General features: G+C 37.8%; 1 protein-coding gene across 2 annotated transcripts in view; it reads left to right on the forward strand.

Annotated features, from left to right (window-relative positions):
• LOC102803422 (SPARC) overlaps window positions 1-6,376 on the forward strand; it is a 28,625-nt gene extending 22,249 nt beyond the window's left edge. For both annotated transcript variants that reach the window (XM_085493611.1, XM_085493612.1), the window contains 3 exons: window positions 711-930; window positions 5,265-5,413; window positions 5,858-6,376. In XM_085493611.1, the coding sequence (XP_085349737.1) occupies window positions 711-930; window positions 5,265-5,413; window positions 5,858-5,874 (386 nt within the window). In that variant the 3' untranslated portion in view covers window positions 5,875-6,376. The remainder of the gene's footprint in view (window positions 1-710; window positions 931-5,264; window positions 5,414-5,857) is intronic.
• The last annotated feature ends 13,101 nt before the right edge of the window (window positions 6,377-19,477 follow it).

Genomic DNA, 19,477 nt, shown 5'->3' on the forward strand with positions numbered 1-19,477 from the left:
TGTAGGACTTTGCATGGAAGTCAATGCTACAATATGGGTACATGTAGGACTTTACATGGAAGTCAATGCTACAATATGGGTACATGTAGGACTTTGCATGGAAGTCAATGCTACAATATGGATACATGTAGGACTTTACATGGAAGTCAATGCTACAATATGGGTACATGTAGGACTTTACATGGAAGTCAATGCTACAATATGGATACATGTAGGACTTTGCATGGAAGTCAATGCTACAATATGGGTACATGTAGGACTTTACATGGAAGTCAATGCTACAATATGGGTACATGTAGGACTTTGCATGGAAGTCAATGCTACAATATGGATACATGTAGGACTTTACATGGAAGTCAATGCTACAATATGGATACATGTAGGACTTTACAAATGTGTCTGGCTAAAGCCAAGAAGCCATTCACTATATGATACAATGGTGTCTGTGTCAATTTAAATGGATGTGGTTTCACATACACTAAGGTCTGAGCATCACTGGTTTTGAGTGCCTTAAAGCTAGCTTTGCTGCCACATATCTAAATTGTCATACTAGGAACATAGTTAAATGCTCATTTAAAAGTGTTTTTAAAAGCTTGAAATTTATGTTATGACCATGCTTTACTGTTTATCTTTATGTAGTTCTCAAATCAAGTGTTGATTTGATTGAAATATATGAATTGCATGGCATAATGACAGTATACTTGTTACAGCATTCCCAGAGTGTGATAGTTATGAGTTGGAGGAATTCCCATTACGTATGCGCGACTGGTTTGTCAAGATCATGAAACAGTTAGCTGAATGGCCTGCTGAGGAAGGTGGTTTGACAGAATCTGAAAAAGAATTAGAGCGTTTGGCTGAAGATGATGAAAAACCTTACATCAAACCTATACATTGGAAATTCCGCTCTATGGATATTGACCCAGTTGATCAGTAAGTGAAACAATGCTATACAAAGTGGTAACTTCATTAATTATTCCCGTTCAGGCGCAGTCTGAAAATGGGGACTTGTCAATGTTTTACTTTTTCGACTTCTTGAAAACTACAAGCCTGAATGCTTTGATACTTTGTGTATATGTGCCTTGGGTAGACCTCTCTCAGATTTGTTCATTTCATGATGATATCTTTAATTCTTATGAATATTTTTGTCATTTTTGGTAAAAAGTGATATTTTTAGCTCCGCTGTCGACTTTGTCGAGCGGAGCTTATCATATGAGTGATTGTCCGTCGTCGTCGTCGTCCGTGTCAATGTTTTACTTTTTCGACTTCTTCTTGAAAACTACAAGCCTAAATGCTTTGATACTTGGTGTATATGTACCTTGGGTAGACCTCTCTTAGGTTTGTTCATTTCATGTTGATATCTTTAATTCTCTAATTTTGGTGAATATTTTTGTCATTTTTGGTAAAAACTGATATTTTCGACTTCTTGTTAAAAACCGCAAGTGCAATTGCTTTGATATTACATCTATAGGTACTACATGTGGACCTCTCTCAGATTTGTTAATTTTGTAATGATATCTTTAATTCTTTAATTTTGGTGATTATTTTTGTCATTTTTGGTAAAAACTGATATTTTCGACTTCTTGTTAAAAACCGCAAGTCCAATTGCTTTGATACTACATATATAGGTACTACATGTGGACCTCTCTCAGATTTGTTCATTTCGTGATGATATCTTCAATTCTCTAATTTTGGTGAATATTTTTGTCATTTTTGGTAAAAACTGATATTTTCGACTTCTTGTTAAAAACCGCAAGTGCAATTGCTTTGATATTACATATATAGGTACTACATGTGGACCTCTCTCAGATTTGTTCATTTTGTAATGATATTTTTAATTCTTTAATTTTGGTGATTATTTTTGTCATTTTTGGTAAAAACTGATATTTTCGACTTCTTGTTAAAAACCGCAAGTCCAATTGCTTTGATACTACATATATAGGTACTACATGTGGACTTCTCTCAGATTTGTTCATTTCGTGATGATATCTTCAATTCTCTAATTTTGGTGAATATTTTTGTCATTTTTGGTAAAAACTGATATTTTCGACTTCTTGTTAAAAACCGCAAGTGCAAATGCTTTGATATTACATATATAGGTACTACATGTGGACCTCTCTCAGATTTGTTCATTTTGTAATGATATCTTTAATTCTCTAATTTTGGTGAATATTTTTGTCATTTTTGGTAAAAACTGATATTTTCGACTTCTTGTTAAAAACCGCAAGTCCAATTGCTTTGATACTACATATATATGTACTACATGTGGACCTCTTTCAGATTTGTTAGCTCCGCTGTCGACTTTGTCGAGCGGAGCTTATCATATGAGTGATTGTCCGTCGTCGTCGTCCGTGTCAATGTTTTACTTTTTCGACTTCTTCTTGAAAACTACAAGCCTTAATGCTTTGATACTTGGTGTATATGTACCTTGGGTAGACCTCTCTTAGGTTTGTTCATTTCATGTTGATATCTTTAATTCTCATTTTTGGTAAAAACTGATATTTTCGACTTCTTGTTAAAAACCGCAAGTCCAATTGCTTTGATACTACATATATATGTACTACATGTGGACCTCTCTCAGATTTGTTCATTTTGTGATGATATCTTCAATTCTCTAATTTTGGTGAATATTTTTGTAATTTTTGGTAAAAAGTGATATTTTCGACTTCTTGTTAAAAACCAATAGTTCAATTGCTTTGATATTACATATTTAGATACTACATGTAGACCTTTCTCAGATTTGTTCATTTCGTGATGATATCTTGGATTCTATAATTTTGGTGAATATTTTTGTCATATTTGGTAAAAAGTGATATTTTCGACTTCTTGTTAAAAACCAAAAGTTCAATTGCTTTGATATTACATATATAGATACTACATGTAGACCTTTCTCAGATTTGTTCATTTCGTGATGATATCTTCAATTCTCTAATTTTGGTGAATATTTTGGTCATTTTTGGTAGAAAGTGATATTTTCGACTTCTTGTTAAAAACTGTAAGTCCGATTGCTTTGATACTATACATATTGTTCATTTTCTGATGATGTCTTCAGTTCTTTAATTGAAATGTGCATTTCTAACAGCGGAGCTATCTCAGCCGATAGGCTGCTTGTTTATTTCGTGATGATATCTTCAATTCTCTAATTTTGGTGAATATTTTTGTCATTTTTGGTAAAAAGTGATATTTTTGACTTCTTGTTAAAAACTGCAAGTCCGATTGCTTTGATATTACATATATAGGTACTACATGTGGACCTCTCTCAGATTTGTTCATTTTGTGATGATATCTTCAATTCTCTAATTTTGGTGAATATTTTTGTCATTTTTGGTAAAAAGTGATATTTTCGACTTCTTGTTGAAAACTGTAAGTCCAATTGCTTTGATATTACATATATAGGTACTACATGTGGACCTCTCTCAGATTTGTTCATTTTGTGATGATATCTTCAATTCTCTAATTAATTTATTTTGGTGAATATTTTTGTAATTTTTGGTAAAAAGTGATATTTTCGACTTTTTGTTAAAAACTGTAAGTCCGATTGCTTTGATACTATTCATATTGTTCATTTTCTAATGATGTCTTCAGTTCTTTAATTGAAATGTGCATTGCTAACAGCGGAGCTATCTCAGCCGATAGGCTGCTTGTTTTATTCCTTGTTAAAAACCGCAAGTCCAATTCCTTGGATATTACATATATAGGTACTACATGTGGACCTCTCTCAGATTTGTTCATTTTGTAATGATATCTTTAATTCTCTAATTTTGGTAAATATTTTTGTCATTTTTGGTAAAAAGTGATATTTTCTTCTTGTTAAAAACCACAATCATTTATGGTGAAAAATGATATTTTTGAATTCTTGTTGAAAACAGCAAGTCCCATTGCATTGATACTATCCATATTTTCATTTTCTAATGATATCTTCTGTTCTTTAATTGAAATGTGCATCGCTAACAGCGGAGCTATCTCAGCCGAGAGGCTGCTTGTTTCATGTTATGCATCTCAAATAGCAGACAAAAATTAGTTGCCAAGCTTTTCTTTTGAAAAGCAAATCTTAAATTTTAATTTTAATGTGTCCCTAATATTCTTTAAGCATACAGGAGTTCTTTCTAAGCTTTCTTTGATTTGTCTGTGGCATCTCTAACATTTTCTAATTAGCTTAGACCTGATCAGAATTAGTGACAGATGGGTTGTACCATTACCAATCTCAGTGGAAAATGTAGAGGGGTGTCAGAGCTACAATTTGATGGGAATTATAGTGATGATAATGAAACAAACCCAGGTCCTGGTAATATACAAAGTCAAGTTGTTATTAGTCCCCGTTCGGACGCAGTCCGAAAACGGGGACTTTAATATGTTTTGCTCTGTGTGCGTCCGTCCGTCCGTCCGTGATCACCTGTATCTCGAACATGCATGGACCGATTAAGTTTAAACTTCACTCATACATCACACATTATATGGGACATATGCACATGCATTTTATTCATGATCTGATTAACGATAGCCGAATAGCGGCCATTTTAAGGCCGAAAATGCATCAAAATCGCACATTTTCACCATTCCGGACCCGGATCTCAGTTATGCATTGACGGATTTTGTTCAAATTTGGTACATACATTAAACATAATAGGACCTTGATGCACGTCATTTTTTTTTTTTTTGGATCGGGTTCGAAATGGCCGACTGGCGGTCATTTTGTTTTAAAGAATTCAGTTCTGGATCCGTATCCGAGACATGTCTGGATTGATCAAGTTCAAACTTCACACACACAAGGTACATCATGTCACAAATATGTATGTGCATTTGTTTCATGATCTCATTAACGATAGCCAAATGGGGGCCGCTTTAAGGCCGAAAATGCATTGAAATCGCACATTTTCACCATTCCGGACCCGTATCTCAGTTATGCATGGATGGATTTTGTTCAAATTTGGTACATACATTGAACATAATAGAACCTTGATGCACGTCTTTCTTTTTTTTCGGATCAAGTTCGAAATGGCCGACTGGCGGCCATTTTGTTAAAGAATTCAGTTCTGGATCCGTATCCAAGACATGTCTGGATTGATCAAGTTCAGATTTAGCACAATGTGTTGTACATATGCAGGTGCATTTCGGCCATGATCTGCTTTGAATGTATATGTCACTCAAATATGAATGGAACAGGGACGTGTCATTGACAATGACTTGTTAAAGGTACATCAAGCTTTACTCAGATTTGTTCATTTTGTAATGATATCTTGTTAACGGTGTCATATTGTGTATTTTAGATATTTGACTCAGAGAGAACTTGCAGAATTGCGTGCACCATTGCAGAGATTGGAACATTGTACCAAACCTTTCTTAGAAATTTGTGATGATGATGGAAATGGTTTGGTGTCCATCATTGAATGGGGAAACTGTCTGCTTCTAGAACCAGGTAGGTGTGGTTAAATTGCTTCATATTTTGCATATCTCTACAACTCTGGCTTGGTTCTGTAGAATGAGAAATATTAACTGGATGTATTTCTGGCAGACATTTTATAAATAAATGAAAATAAAACTTAGCTAATAAGTATTTAATTTTATCAAAGCTGCATTATGAAGTGGTCAATATTAGTATATGGCTCCTGGTGTACACTTCTGTTCACATCTTTTTTTTAACTTGTGTACCTCAAACGTCTAAAAAACTAATCCTCAATTTTGAATTAATTTTAATATTCCCTATTTTTACTTGGTATGCGTCTCTCATACTCTCAGCACAAAGGAGTTCTCTCTATGTTCTCTTTGTTAACTATTTTGACAGGTATTGCGGTTAATAAAAGTATATCAGTGTTTATTAATTAGTATTTATTTTTACAGAATGGAATTTGTTTTGTTGCAGATGAAATTGAGTACTAAGGTGCAAGTGGTGCAAGCTGTCCCTGGTGTTCAGGTGCCACATCCCTGTATTGTGTACTAGTCTACAATCATTTTTGTCATCGGAGGACAGCTACATTTTATTCATTGGTGCTAAATCTTCTCGTTTTATATTTTTATCCTATTGTCTTTTAATATCGATCTAAACAAAGTTTATATGTTTGTTGTAGTTTTAACAGTGATATTTCATAGTTAAAGTAAATCTGTCGTATGTGAAGATTACGTTATGTCACATAGGTACTGTTAATGAAAATGAAAGTTTTGGGTCAAGTTTCATTCAGATGTATGAAAACATTGACATTCTTTGTCATTTCAGGAGAAGGAAAACTACTGACTGAATTATAATTTTAATCGTGTTTAAAATGAATGAGTCTTCAAAATCCCAACTGATGAAAGTTGAATGTGACATGGTGTAACTGTCAAAACTGTGATTAGTCTTATCTTATATTCATTTTTACAATAAAATCCTTTGTAGATTCTGTCAGAGGTGTGCCCATGTGTTGTTTACTGGTGATTGTTGTCAGGACTACGAGTGCTAGATTAAGGTTTATCTACATGTCATAGCTTTTTTGCAAAGTTTCCTCCAAAAACAGCAGAACAAGAAAAGTACATGAAAAATGAATTATAAACACAAACTTTAAAAAAAATTTGTAAAAAAAAAAATTATTCTGTGGAAAAAAAAAAAAAAAAAATAGCAATTAGGGCTTGTGTTGGCTTTTTATCCATTTCCTGAATACAATTAAATAAGATATGTGGTGTGGTGTGGGATGTACAAGGAGATGTCTGCTCAAATAAAGAGTTCATTCTAGCAATATTACAATGCAGAACAAAAAAAAATGAACCCATGCAAGTTGATTCCACACTGAAAACTAATAGGTGACTATGTACTAGTATTTTAATAATTCTGCTTCTGCTTCTGTAGTCTGTTCATCCACCCATGAAATATTGATAAAAGTTGATTAACCTTTTGATCAAAAACTAAAATCACTATCTGATACTGTATAAACGAAAATGATGATGAAATTCAGTGACAATTTAACTTTCAAATATTTCAACTGAATTTTGGGTGGTAAAAATATCAAGGCTATACTAATGGCCATTTACTAAATCTATTAGTAATTTTTGTTTGCACGTATGATTACAACATCTATCTATGTAAGATTCAATTGATCTCACAGACTCCAAAGATGACAGGTGATTGTATGTCGTGTCACATAAACTTTTCTTTTAAAGTGACTTCTTAAAAACTGTAAAACTAGTTTCTGGGTGGACCGCTTAGATTTGAACATCTTGAATGGTATATTTGTTATTTTCCAACATCTTGTAAACTGCTACACCACAATTGCTCTGCCAATTCATACATGTGGACCTTGATACACCAATTCACAGACATATCACAGTGCATACTTTTAGGTATCCTTGTAATAACATTATTATACATCATGGGAATGCCGAAATCCAAAATGTTTAGAACAGAATCGGCAAACTTCGTTGTGTGGAGTCCGATCAAATCCGGTGGCAGCACTGTTTTTTTTTTTTTTATTAGAAAACGCTTACCCACATAATCATTCCATATTTGGAATTCACATTTCCTAATATGGTAGGATGAACCGTAAAAATTACGGCACGCTGTAACTTATGGCGTCACTGTAACAGATATAATAGTAATCTTCAGAATGTTCAAATAATTCTTGACAACCACAAACATCATTTTTTCATCGTGTGTAACCAAATAAAATTTTGAGATTTTTTATCATAGAAACCAATGTTGAATGGCTCAATAATTTTTATTTACAAAATCGAGTTTGATGACCATATATTTTGATATCAAAATTGTATACAGTAAAAACAAAATAAGTCTAAGAGTAAATGACAAAGAAATCCGGTTTCTCATATGACCATTTAGTTGAATAGTGCCAAAAATGACGACTTGAATTGCTTTAAACTGGCCCAAACTATATTACTGATTGAATAGTAGCATTCTCCCCACAACTGTGCATAGATTATTTGAATAGTCTTACAATGACAACTGTGATAATTATTGTTATTTGTTAAGTGTTTTAATTTACCTGGCATAGACTTTACGATGTGAAGACGTGGGTGGCAAGTAATCTTAATCAAAACTATACCTTGAAATTTACACAACATATTTTACAAACTAATTGAAAACATTTGATGCCAGATAGTGCTGCACAATTTACTATATGGAAGCATATTTGCCCGACCACTTGGTTATTCTCATTAAACCTATCGAAAGTGTCACCTCTAGAGGGCGACATACCTGGTGCTGCATCAGAATAAACGGACATGTGTGTAAATTGGTGGAGGCCACTAATTAGATTATGCCTACAAGTAGGTGTTTGTGACACAATCAGATTATGCCTACAAGTAGGTGTTTGTGACACAATCAGATTATGCCTACAAGTTGGTGTTTGTGACACAATCAGATTATGCCTACAAGTTGGTGTTTGTGACACAATCAGATTATGCCTACAAGTAGGTGTGACACAATCAGATTATGCCTACAAGTAGGTGTTTGTGACACAATCAGATTATGCCTACAAGTAGGTGTTTGTGACACAATCAGATTATGCCTACAAGTTGGTGTTTGTGACACAATTAGATTATGCCTACAAGTAGGTGTGTGTGACACAATTAGATTATGCCTACAAGTAGGTGTGTGTGACACAATCAGATTATGCCTACAAGTAGGTGTGTGTGACACAATCAGATTACACTACAACTCTATAATGAAGATGGTCTCTTCATCTGATGCAGGGATTCATGACAGTAACTATCTCAGAATGTCTTCATTAACTATTACCTGAAAGACCTCTAAACGCTGGAGGAGGGTCTCTACAGGTTGAGTCCAGTGGTGACAGGTCAGACACTGTTTTATGCATTAAAATTGTTGGGACCATATTTTATTGTTCAGAGACGGGGTTTAGTAAGCCTCCCTAAATTTGGGGGGTCTACTCCTGAAGCACCCGGTCCCTGAAGAATCACCTGATTGGTTGTATTCCAGGACAGTAGTTTTAGATTTCTATCAGTTTTTTGACCTTTTCTGTTTTTTGTGTTGAAAAATGTACATTCCAGTTGTTGGAGCTTCCCCGCCTCTGGTGAGCGTGCTACTCTACTCTGGTAGATGATGTAGTAATCTAAAAGGGTTGTCCGTGCCTCATTGTTTACCTAATCATACCTACCAGAAAACCCGTGTAACTCCGCCCACCTCCCCACAAGCTTCTGGCGGCACGTTGTGGCGCATCAGAAACGTTTGTGAGATTAGAACGGTCAGGCCTCTGTTGCGTGATTGCGCTGGGGATGATCCCTGGGCAAAGCCCTTTTCTTAGAGAATGCTACGCTAGGGTGTTCTTTGTAGACCTGGGTATATTCTCTAATTGTTTCTGTTCGGCGCTGTAATCTGTAATTAAGCCTAACTAGTAATAAATGAAATTTATTAATTCCATGGATTTTCTGGTACACAAATGCAGGTGATTGTTTGAGCAAAATCTTCAAATTGACTCGAACTTTCTTCATTTCCAGAAATATTGAAAAAAAATAAGAAAAAGTGCAGAAGAATTTGGGCAAGAAAGTCTGGTTGTGAATCACAGCGATCACATCAGGATAATTGAATAGTTACAAAGTGACCACAACTGTGTATACAATGGTTGAACTGTTTACAAGAAGAAGCCAGACTGGCACAACATTGAGATTTTGTTGCCTGAGAAGTTAAACACATATTCCATAACTGATAGATTTAATTATTGTGAACTTGCATATTTATTCAGTATTTATTGCATTGAAGATGAATATCATCTGGGACTCAATTACAGACTCTGAAATGAGGGTCAGCTCAACTCAAACATGCTGGATGGACACTCTACCCATGGAAGCCAAGCACAGACTCTCTGATGTTGGTTGGACACTCTACCCATGGGAGCCAAGCACAGACTCTCTGATGCTGGATGGACACTCTACCCATGGAAACCAAGCACAGACTCTCTGATGTTGGTTGGACACTCTGTCCATGGGAGCCAAGCACAGACTCTCTGATGCTGGATGGACACTCTACCCATGGAAGCCAAGCACAGACTCTCTTATGTTGGTTGGACACTCTACCCATGGAAGCCAAGCACAGACTCTCTGATGCTGGATGGACACTCTACCCATGGAAGCCAAGCACAGACTCTCTGATGCTGGATGGACACTCTACCCATGGGAGCCAAGCACAGACTCTCTGATGCTGGATGGACACTCTACCCATGGAAACCAAGCACAGACTCTCTGATGTTGGTTGGACACTCTGTCCATGGGAGCCAAGCACAGACTCTCTGATGCTGGATGGACACTCTACCCATGGAAGCCAAGCACAGACTCTCTGATGTTGGTTGGACACTCTACCCATGGAAGCCAAGCACAGACTCTCTGATGCTGGATGGACACTCTACCCATGGAAGCCAAGCACAGACTCTCTGATGCTGGATGGACACTCTACCCATGGAAGCCAAGCACAGACTCTCTGATGCTGGATGGACACTCTGTCCATGGGAGCCTAGCACAGACTCTCTGATGTTGGATGGCCACTATCTGTGGGAGCCTAGCACAGACTCTCTGATGTTGGATGGCCACTATCTGTGGGAGCCTAGCACAGACTCTCTGATGTTGGATGGACACTCTGTCCATGGAAGCCAAGCACAGACTCTCTGATGCTGGATGGACACTCTACCCATGGAAGCCAAGCACAGACTCTCTGATGCTGGATGGACACTCTACCCATGGAAGCCAAGCACAGACTCTCTGATGCTGGATGGACACTCTGTCCATGGGAGCCAAGCACAGACTCTCTGATGCTGGATGGACACTCTACCCATGGAAGCCAAGCACAGACTCTCTGATGTTGGTTGGACACTCTACCCATGTGAACCAAGCACAGACTCTCTGATGTTGGTTGGACACTCTGTCCATGGGAGCCAAGCACAGACTCTCTGATGTTGGTTGGACACTCTGTCCATGGGAGCCAAGCACAGACTCTCTGATGCTGGATGGACACTCTACCCATGGAAGCCAAGCATGGACACTCTACCCATGGAAGCCAAGCACAGACTCTCTGATGTTGGTTGGACACTCTGTCCATGGGAGCCAAGCACAGACTCTCTGATGTTGGTTGGACACTCTGTCCATGGGAGCCAAGCACAGTCTCTCTGATGCTGGATGGACACTCTACCCATGGAAGCCAAGCACAGACTCTCTGATGTTGGATGGACACTCTACCCATGTGAACCAAGCACAGACTCTCTGATGTTGGATGGCCACTATCTGTGGGAGCCTAGCACAGACTCTCTGATGTTGGATGGCCACTATCTGTGGGAGCCTAGCACAGACTCTCTGATGTTGGTTGGACACTCTACCCATGGGAGCCTAGCACAGACTCTCTGATGTTGGATGGCCACTATCTGTGGGAGCCTAGCACAGACTCTCTGATGTTGGATGGCCACTATCTGTGGGAGCCTAGCACAGACTCTCTGATGTTGGATGGACACTCTGTCCATGGGAGCCAAGCACAGACTCTCTGATGTTGGATGGACACTCTACCCATGTGAACCAAGCACAGACTCTCTGATGTTGGTTGGACACTCTGTCCATGGGAGCCAAGCACAGACTCTCTGATGTTGGTTGGACACTCTGTCCATGGGAGCCAAGCACAGTCTCTCTGATGCTGGATGGACACTCTACCCATGGAAGCCAAGCACAGACTCTCTGATGCTGGATGGACACTCTACCCATGGAAGCCAAGCACAGACTCTCTGATGCTGGATGGACACTCTACCCATGGAAGCCAAGCACAGACTCTCTGATGCTGGATGGACACTCTGTCCATGGGAGCCAAGCACAGACTCTCTGATGCTGGATGGACACTCTACCCATGGAAGCCAAGCACAGACTCTCTGATGTTGGTTGGACACTCTACCCATGTGAACCAAGCACAGACTCTCTGATGTTGGTTGGACACTCTGTCCATGGGAGCCAAGCACAGACTCTCTGATGTTGGTTGGACACTCTGTCCATGGGAGCCAAGCACAGACTCTCTGATGCTGGATGGACACTCTACCCATGGAAGCCAAGCATGGACACTCTACCCATGGAAGCCAAGCACAGACTCTCTGATGTTGGTTGGACACTCTGTCCATGGGAGCCAAGCACAGACTCTCTGATGTTGGTTGGACACTCTGTCCATGGGAGCCAAGCACAGTCTCTCTGATGCTGGATGGACACTCTACCCATGGAAGCCAAGCACAGACTCTCTGATGCTGGATGGACACTCTATTCATGGGAACCAAGCACAGACTCTCTGATGTTGGTTGGACACTCTACCCATGGAAGCCAAGCACAGACTCTCTGATGTTGGATGGCCACTATCTGTGGGAGCCTAGCACAGACTCTCTGATGTTGGATGGCCACTATCTGTGGGAGCCGAGCACAGACTCTCTGATGTTGGATGGCCACTATCTGTGGGAGCCTAGCACAGACTCTCTGATGTTGGTTGGACACTCTACCCATGGGAGCCTAGCACAGACTCTCTGATGTTGGATGGCCACTATCTGTGGGAGCCTAGCACAGACTCTCTGATGTTGGATGGCCACTATCTGTGGGAGCCTAGCACAGACTCTCTGATGTTGGATGGACACTCTGTCCATGGGAGCCAAGCACAGACTCTCTGATGTTGGATGGACACTCTACCCATGTGAACCAAGCACAGACTCTCTGATGTTGGTTGGACACTCTGTCCATGGGAGCCAAGCACAGACTCTCTGATGTTGGTTGGACACTCTGTCCATGGGAGCCAAGCACAGTCTCTCTGATGCTGGATGGACACTCTACCCATGGAAGCCAAGCACAGACTCTCTGATGCTGGATGGACACTCTATCCATGGGAGCTAGGCACAGACTCTCTGATGGACACACTAACCATTTGTGCCACACATCACATTATGCATAGAACAGAATAGAAACATTGTTACCAGCTGTCTTCTTTATTGAGCATATCAATACTACTATAAATAACACCTGACAATGTGAAAATAAATACATTTAACATATTACCCCAAATTTCTAACTTTCTGTAAAATATATCACAAGACCAACACAATATTTCATGGAATGAAACATAATGAAAAATAATTTTGATATGGATGACATTTCTTGCAAGGAATGCCACTTAATTGATAGATCACACCCCAATACACAAGATTCATAACTAAACAGAATCAAAACTAAGTATATTATCATTAGAACAAATTATTTCAAATTACTGCTGTGTCCAAACTACTCTCCTTCATAGCACTGTATGCTGTTCATACGGGTCAAATGTTAACACATTGACAGCAATATCACTGTAGGCTGTTCATATGGATCCAATGTGTTACATTGTGTTACATTGACAACCATAGCACTGTATGCTGTTCATATGGATCCAATGTGTTACATTGACAGCCATAGCACTCTATGCTGTTCATATGGATCCAATGTTAACACATTGACAGCAATATCACTGTAGGCTGTTCATATGGATCCAATGTGTTACATTGACAACCATAGCACTGTATGCTGTTCATATGGATCCAATGTGTTACATTGACAGCCATAGCACTCTATGCTGTTCATATGGATCCAATGTTAACACATTGACAGCAATATCACTGTAGGCTGTTCATATGGATCCAATGTGTTACATTGACAACCATAGCACTGTATGCTGTTCATATGGATCCAATGTTAACACATTGATAACCATAGCACTGTATGCTGTTCATATGGATCAAATGTTAACACATTGACAACCACTCTATGCTGTTCATATGGATCAAATGTGTTAACACATTGACAACCATAGCACTGTATGCTGTTCATATGGATCCAATGTTAACACATTGACAACCATAGCACTGTATGCTGTTCATATGGATCAAATGTTAACACATTGACAACCACTGCATGCTGTTCATATGGATCCAATGTTAACACATTGCCAACCATAGCACTGTATGCTGTTCATATGGATCCAATGTTAACACATTGACAGCCATAGCACTCTATGCTGTTCATAATATCACTGTATACTGTTCATATGGATCCAATGTTAACACATTGACAACCATAGCACTGTATGCTGTTCATATGGATCCAATGTTAACACATTGACAACCATAGCACTGTATGCTGTTCATATGGATCCAATGTTAACACATTGACAACCATAGCATGCTGTTCATATGGATCCAATGTTAACACATTGACAACCATAGCACTGTATGCTGTTCATATGGATCCAATGTTAACACATTGACAACCATAGCATGCTGTTCATATGGACCCAATGTTAACACATTGACAACCATAGCACTGTATGCTGTTCATATGGATCCAATGTTAATACATTGACAACCATAGCACTGTATGCTGTTCATATGGATCCAATGTTAACACATTGACAACCATAGCAATGTATGCTGTTCATATGGATCCAATGTTAATACATTGACAACCATAGCACTGTATGCTGTTCATATGGATCAAATGTTAACACATTGACAGCCATAGCACTGTATGCTGTTCATATGCATCAAATGTTAACACATTGACAACCACTCTATGCTGTCCATATCGATCCAATGTTAACACATTGACAATAGCACTGTATGCTGTTCATATGGATCCAATGTTAACACATTGATAACCATAGCACTGTATGCTGTTCATATGGATCCAATGTTAATACATTAACAACCATGGCACTGTATGCTGTTCATATGCATCAAATGTTAATACATTGACAACCATAGCACTGTATGCTGTTCATATGGATCCAATGTTAATACATTGACAACCATAGCACTGTATGCTGTTCATATGCATCAAATGTTAACACATTGACAACCACTCTATGCTGTCCATATCGATCCAATGTTAACACATTGACAACAATAGCACTGTATGCTGTTCATATGGATCCAATGTTAATACATTGACAACCATGGCACTGTATGCTGTTCATATGGATCAAATGTTAATACATTGACAACCATAGCACTGTATGCTGTTCATATGGATCCAATGTTAATACATTGACAACCATAGCACTGTATGCTGTTCATATGGATCCAATGTTAATACATTGACAACCATAGCACTGTATGCTGTTCATATGCATCAAATGTTAACACATTGACAACCACTCTATGCTGTCCATATCGATCCAATGTTAACACATTGACAACAATAGCACTGTATGCTGTTCATATGCATCAAATGTTAACACATTGACAACCACTCTATGCTGTCCATATCGATCCAATGTTAATACATTGACAACCATAGCACTGTATGCTGTTCATATGAATCCAATGTTAACACATTGACAACCATAGCACTGTATGCTGTTCATATGGATCCAATGTTAATACATTGACAACCATAGCACTGTCACACAAGGTAATACAAATAGAGTAAAAGTGTATCCACACAAAGCAGTGTACTATGAAATGTGCATGCAAAAATTTAACAATTTGCATGGAAATAAAGACATATCTTTTTGATGCAAACTACCCATATCAGTGGACATTATTTGGGTACAGAAACGCCCATTTTCAGTAAAATAGTGTAGACAGTGATTAGTAAGTAGCACTACTGTATTACTAAAAGCATTGGCTAGGAAAGGGAAAATGAGTATTCAATATGAATGCATGTGAAGCAAGTACATCAAATAGTAAAAGCTTTTGATTATCAAGGGCATTTCATTTGATTTGTACTGCACAAGATTCTGTTTTAGCATTCAAATATAGAGATTATAGAAATATTAGAACAGCATTTCAAGATATGTTATTTCAGGGTCTTAATCAATCACATGATTACTAATCACATGAATGAAATCACCAATCACATCACTGGTGGTCACATGAATGAAATCACCAATCACATCACTGGTGGTCACATGAGTGAAATCACCAATCACATTATTGGTTGTCACATGAATGAAATCACCAATCACATCATTGGTGGTCACATGAATGAAATCACCAATCACATCATTGGTGGTCACATGAGTGAAATCACCAATCACATTATTGGTTGTCACATGAATGAAATCACCAATCACATCATTGGTGGTCACATGAATGAAATCACCAATCACATTATTGGTGGTCACATGAATTAAATCACCAATCACATCACTGGTTGTCACATGAATGAAATCACCAATCACATCATTGGTGGTCACATGATTGAAATCACCAATCACATTATTGGTGGTCACATGAATGAAATCACCAATCACATCATTGGTGGTCACATGAATGAAATCACCAATCACATCATTGGTGGTCACATGAATGAAATCACCAATCACATCATTGGTGGTCACATGAATTAAATCACCAATCAAATCATTGGAGGTCACATGAATTAAATCACCAATCACATCATTGGTGGTCACATGAATGAAATCACCAATCACATTATTGGTGGTCACATGAATGAAATCACCAATCACATTATTGGTGGTCACATGAATGAAATCACCAATCACATTATTGGTGGTCACATGAATTAAATCACCAATCACATCACTGGTTGTCACATGAATGAAATCACCAATCAAACCATTGGAGGTCACATGAATGAAATCACCAATCAAATCATTGGAGGTCACATGAATGAAATCACCAATCACATTATTGGTTGTCACATGAATGAAATCACCAATCAAATCATTGGAGGTCACATGAATGAAATCACCAATCAAATCATTGGAGGTCACATGAGTGAAATCACCAATCACATTATTGGTTGTCACATGAATGAAATCACCAATCACATTATTGGTGGTCACATGAATTAAATCACCAATCACATCATTGGTGGTCACATGAATTAAATCACCAATCAAATCATTGGAGGTCACATGAATGAAATCACCAATCAAATCATTGGAGGTCACATGAGTGAAATCACCAATCACATTATTGGTTGTCACATGAATGAAATCACCAATCACATTATTGGTGGTCACATGAATTAAATCACCAATCACATCATTGGTGGTCACATGAATTAAATCACCAATCAAATCATTGGAGGTCACATGAATGAAATCACCAATCAAATCATTGGAGGTCACATGAATGAAATCACCAATCACATCACTGGTGGTCACATGAATGAAATCACCAATCACATCATTGGTGGTCACATGAATGAAATCACCAATCACATCACTGGTTGTCACATGAATGAAATCACCAATCACATCACTGGTGGTCACATGAATGAAATCACCAATCACATCATTGGTGGTCACATGAATTAAATCACCAATCACATCATTGGTGGTCACATGAATTAAATCACCAATCACATTATTGGTGGTCACATGAATGAAATCACCAATCACATCACTGGTGGTCACATGAATTAAATCACCAATCACATTATTGGTGGTCACATGAATGAAATCACCAATCACATCACTGGTTGTCACATGAATGAAATCACCAATCACATCACTGGTGGTCACATGAATGAAATCACCAATCACATCATTGGTGGTCACATGAATTAAATCACCAATCACATCATTGGTGGTCACATGAATTAAATCACCAATCACATTATTGGTGGTCACATGAATTAAATCACCAATCACATCACTGGTTGTCACATGAATGAAATCACCAATCAAATCATTGGAGGTCACATGAATGAAATCACCAATCAAATCATTGGAGGTCACATGAATGAAATCACCAATCACATCACTGGTGGTCACATGAATGAAATCACTAATCACATCACTGGTGGTCACATGAATGAAATCACCAATCACATCATTGGTGGTCACATGAATTAAATCACCAATCACATCATTGGTGGTCACATGAATTAAATCACCAATCACATTATTGGTGGTCACATGAATGAAATCACCAATCACATCACTGGTTGTCACATGAATGAAATCACCAATCAAACCATTGGAGGTCACATGAATGAAATCACCAATCAAATCATTGGAGGTCACATGAATGAAATCACCAATCAAATCATTGGAGGTCACATGAATGAAATCACCAATCAAATCATTGGAGGTCACATGAATTAAATCACCAATCACATCACTGGTGGTCACATGAATTAAATCACCGATCAAATCATTGTAGGTCACATGAATGAAATCATCAATCAAATCATTGGAGGTCACATGAATGAAATCACCAATCACATTATTGGTGGTCACATGAATGAAATCACCAATCACATTATTGGTGGTCACATGAATGAAATCACCAATCACATTATTGGTTGTCACATGAATGAAATCACCAATCACATTATTGGTTGTCACATGATTGAAATCACCAATCACATTATTGGTGGTCACATGAGTGAAATCACCAATCACATTATTGGTGGTCACATGAATGAAATCACCAATCACATCATTGGTGGTCACATGCATGAAATCACCAATCACCTTATTGGTTTACACATGAATGAAATCACCAATCAAATCATTGGAGGTCACATGAATGAAATCACCAATCAAATCATTGGAGGTCACATGAATGAAATCACCAATCAAATCATTGGAGGTCACATGAATGAAATCACCAATCAAATCATTGGAGGTCACATGAATGAAATCACCAATCAAATCATTGGAGGTCACATGAATGAAATCACCAATCAAATCATTGGAGGTCACATGAATGAAATCACCAATCAAATCATTGGAGGTCACATGAATGAAATCACCAATCAAATCATTGGAGGTCACATGAATGAAATCACCAATCAAATCATTGGAGGTCACATGAATGAAATCACCAATCAAATCATTGGAGGTCACATGAATGAAATCACCAATCAAATCATTGGAGGTCACATGAATGAAATCACCAATCAAATCATTGGAGGTCACATGAATTAAATCACCAATCAAATCATTGGTGGTCACATGAGTGAAATCACCAATCACATCATATAAATAATGTAATGAATAAAATGTGGCAAAAAAGCAGCATATGTTGAGTTAATAAATAACAAACAATAAATTGGAAGACACTGAGTTTTGAAACATACCCATGGATACCAATGATGAATAATCTCACAAGTAAAATTCATAATTTATCTATATAAAAACAAAATGCTGGCTGAAAAACTGCAAATTATAGGAGAGTGTGTGAAGAGTGCCAATATTCCCTGGCAGGAAACACCCTGTATGCAATACTACACAACATGTATAACTAATTATCAGCAGCTGTGCTTATCATACAGAGTGTACTGGTACAATATTACCAGTATATAACATGAAACTATATTACAATCAACTCTCATACAATCCCAAAATTCATTTAAAAAAAATTCTTTGGAAGAAATAAAACTAGAATCTCCCCACAAAAAGTGAAACCTGTAAAAATATTATCAGCCTCCTTCTGACTGGGTCAACTAGGGACTGTGATAAACAAATAAATTAATTTAAACTTACTGATTGGTAAATAAAAGCTGCCAAGAGGGTCATTTGTGATAA

Source organism: Saccoglossus kowalevskii, chromosome 19, assembly GCF_978046115.1.
Source record: "Saccoglossus kowalevskii chromosome 19, keSacKowa6.1, whole genome shotgun sequence".
Lineage (NCBI taxonomy): Eukaryota > Metazoa > Hemichordata > Enteropneusta > Harrimaniidae > Saccoglossus > Saccoglossus kowalevskii.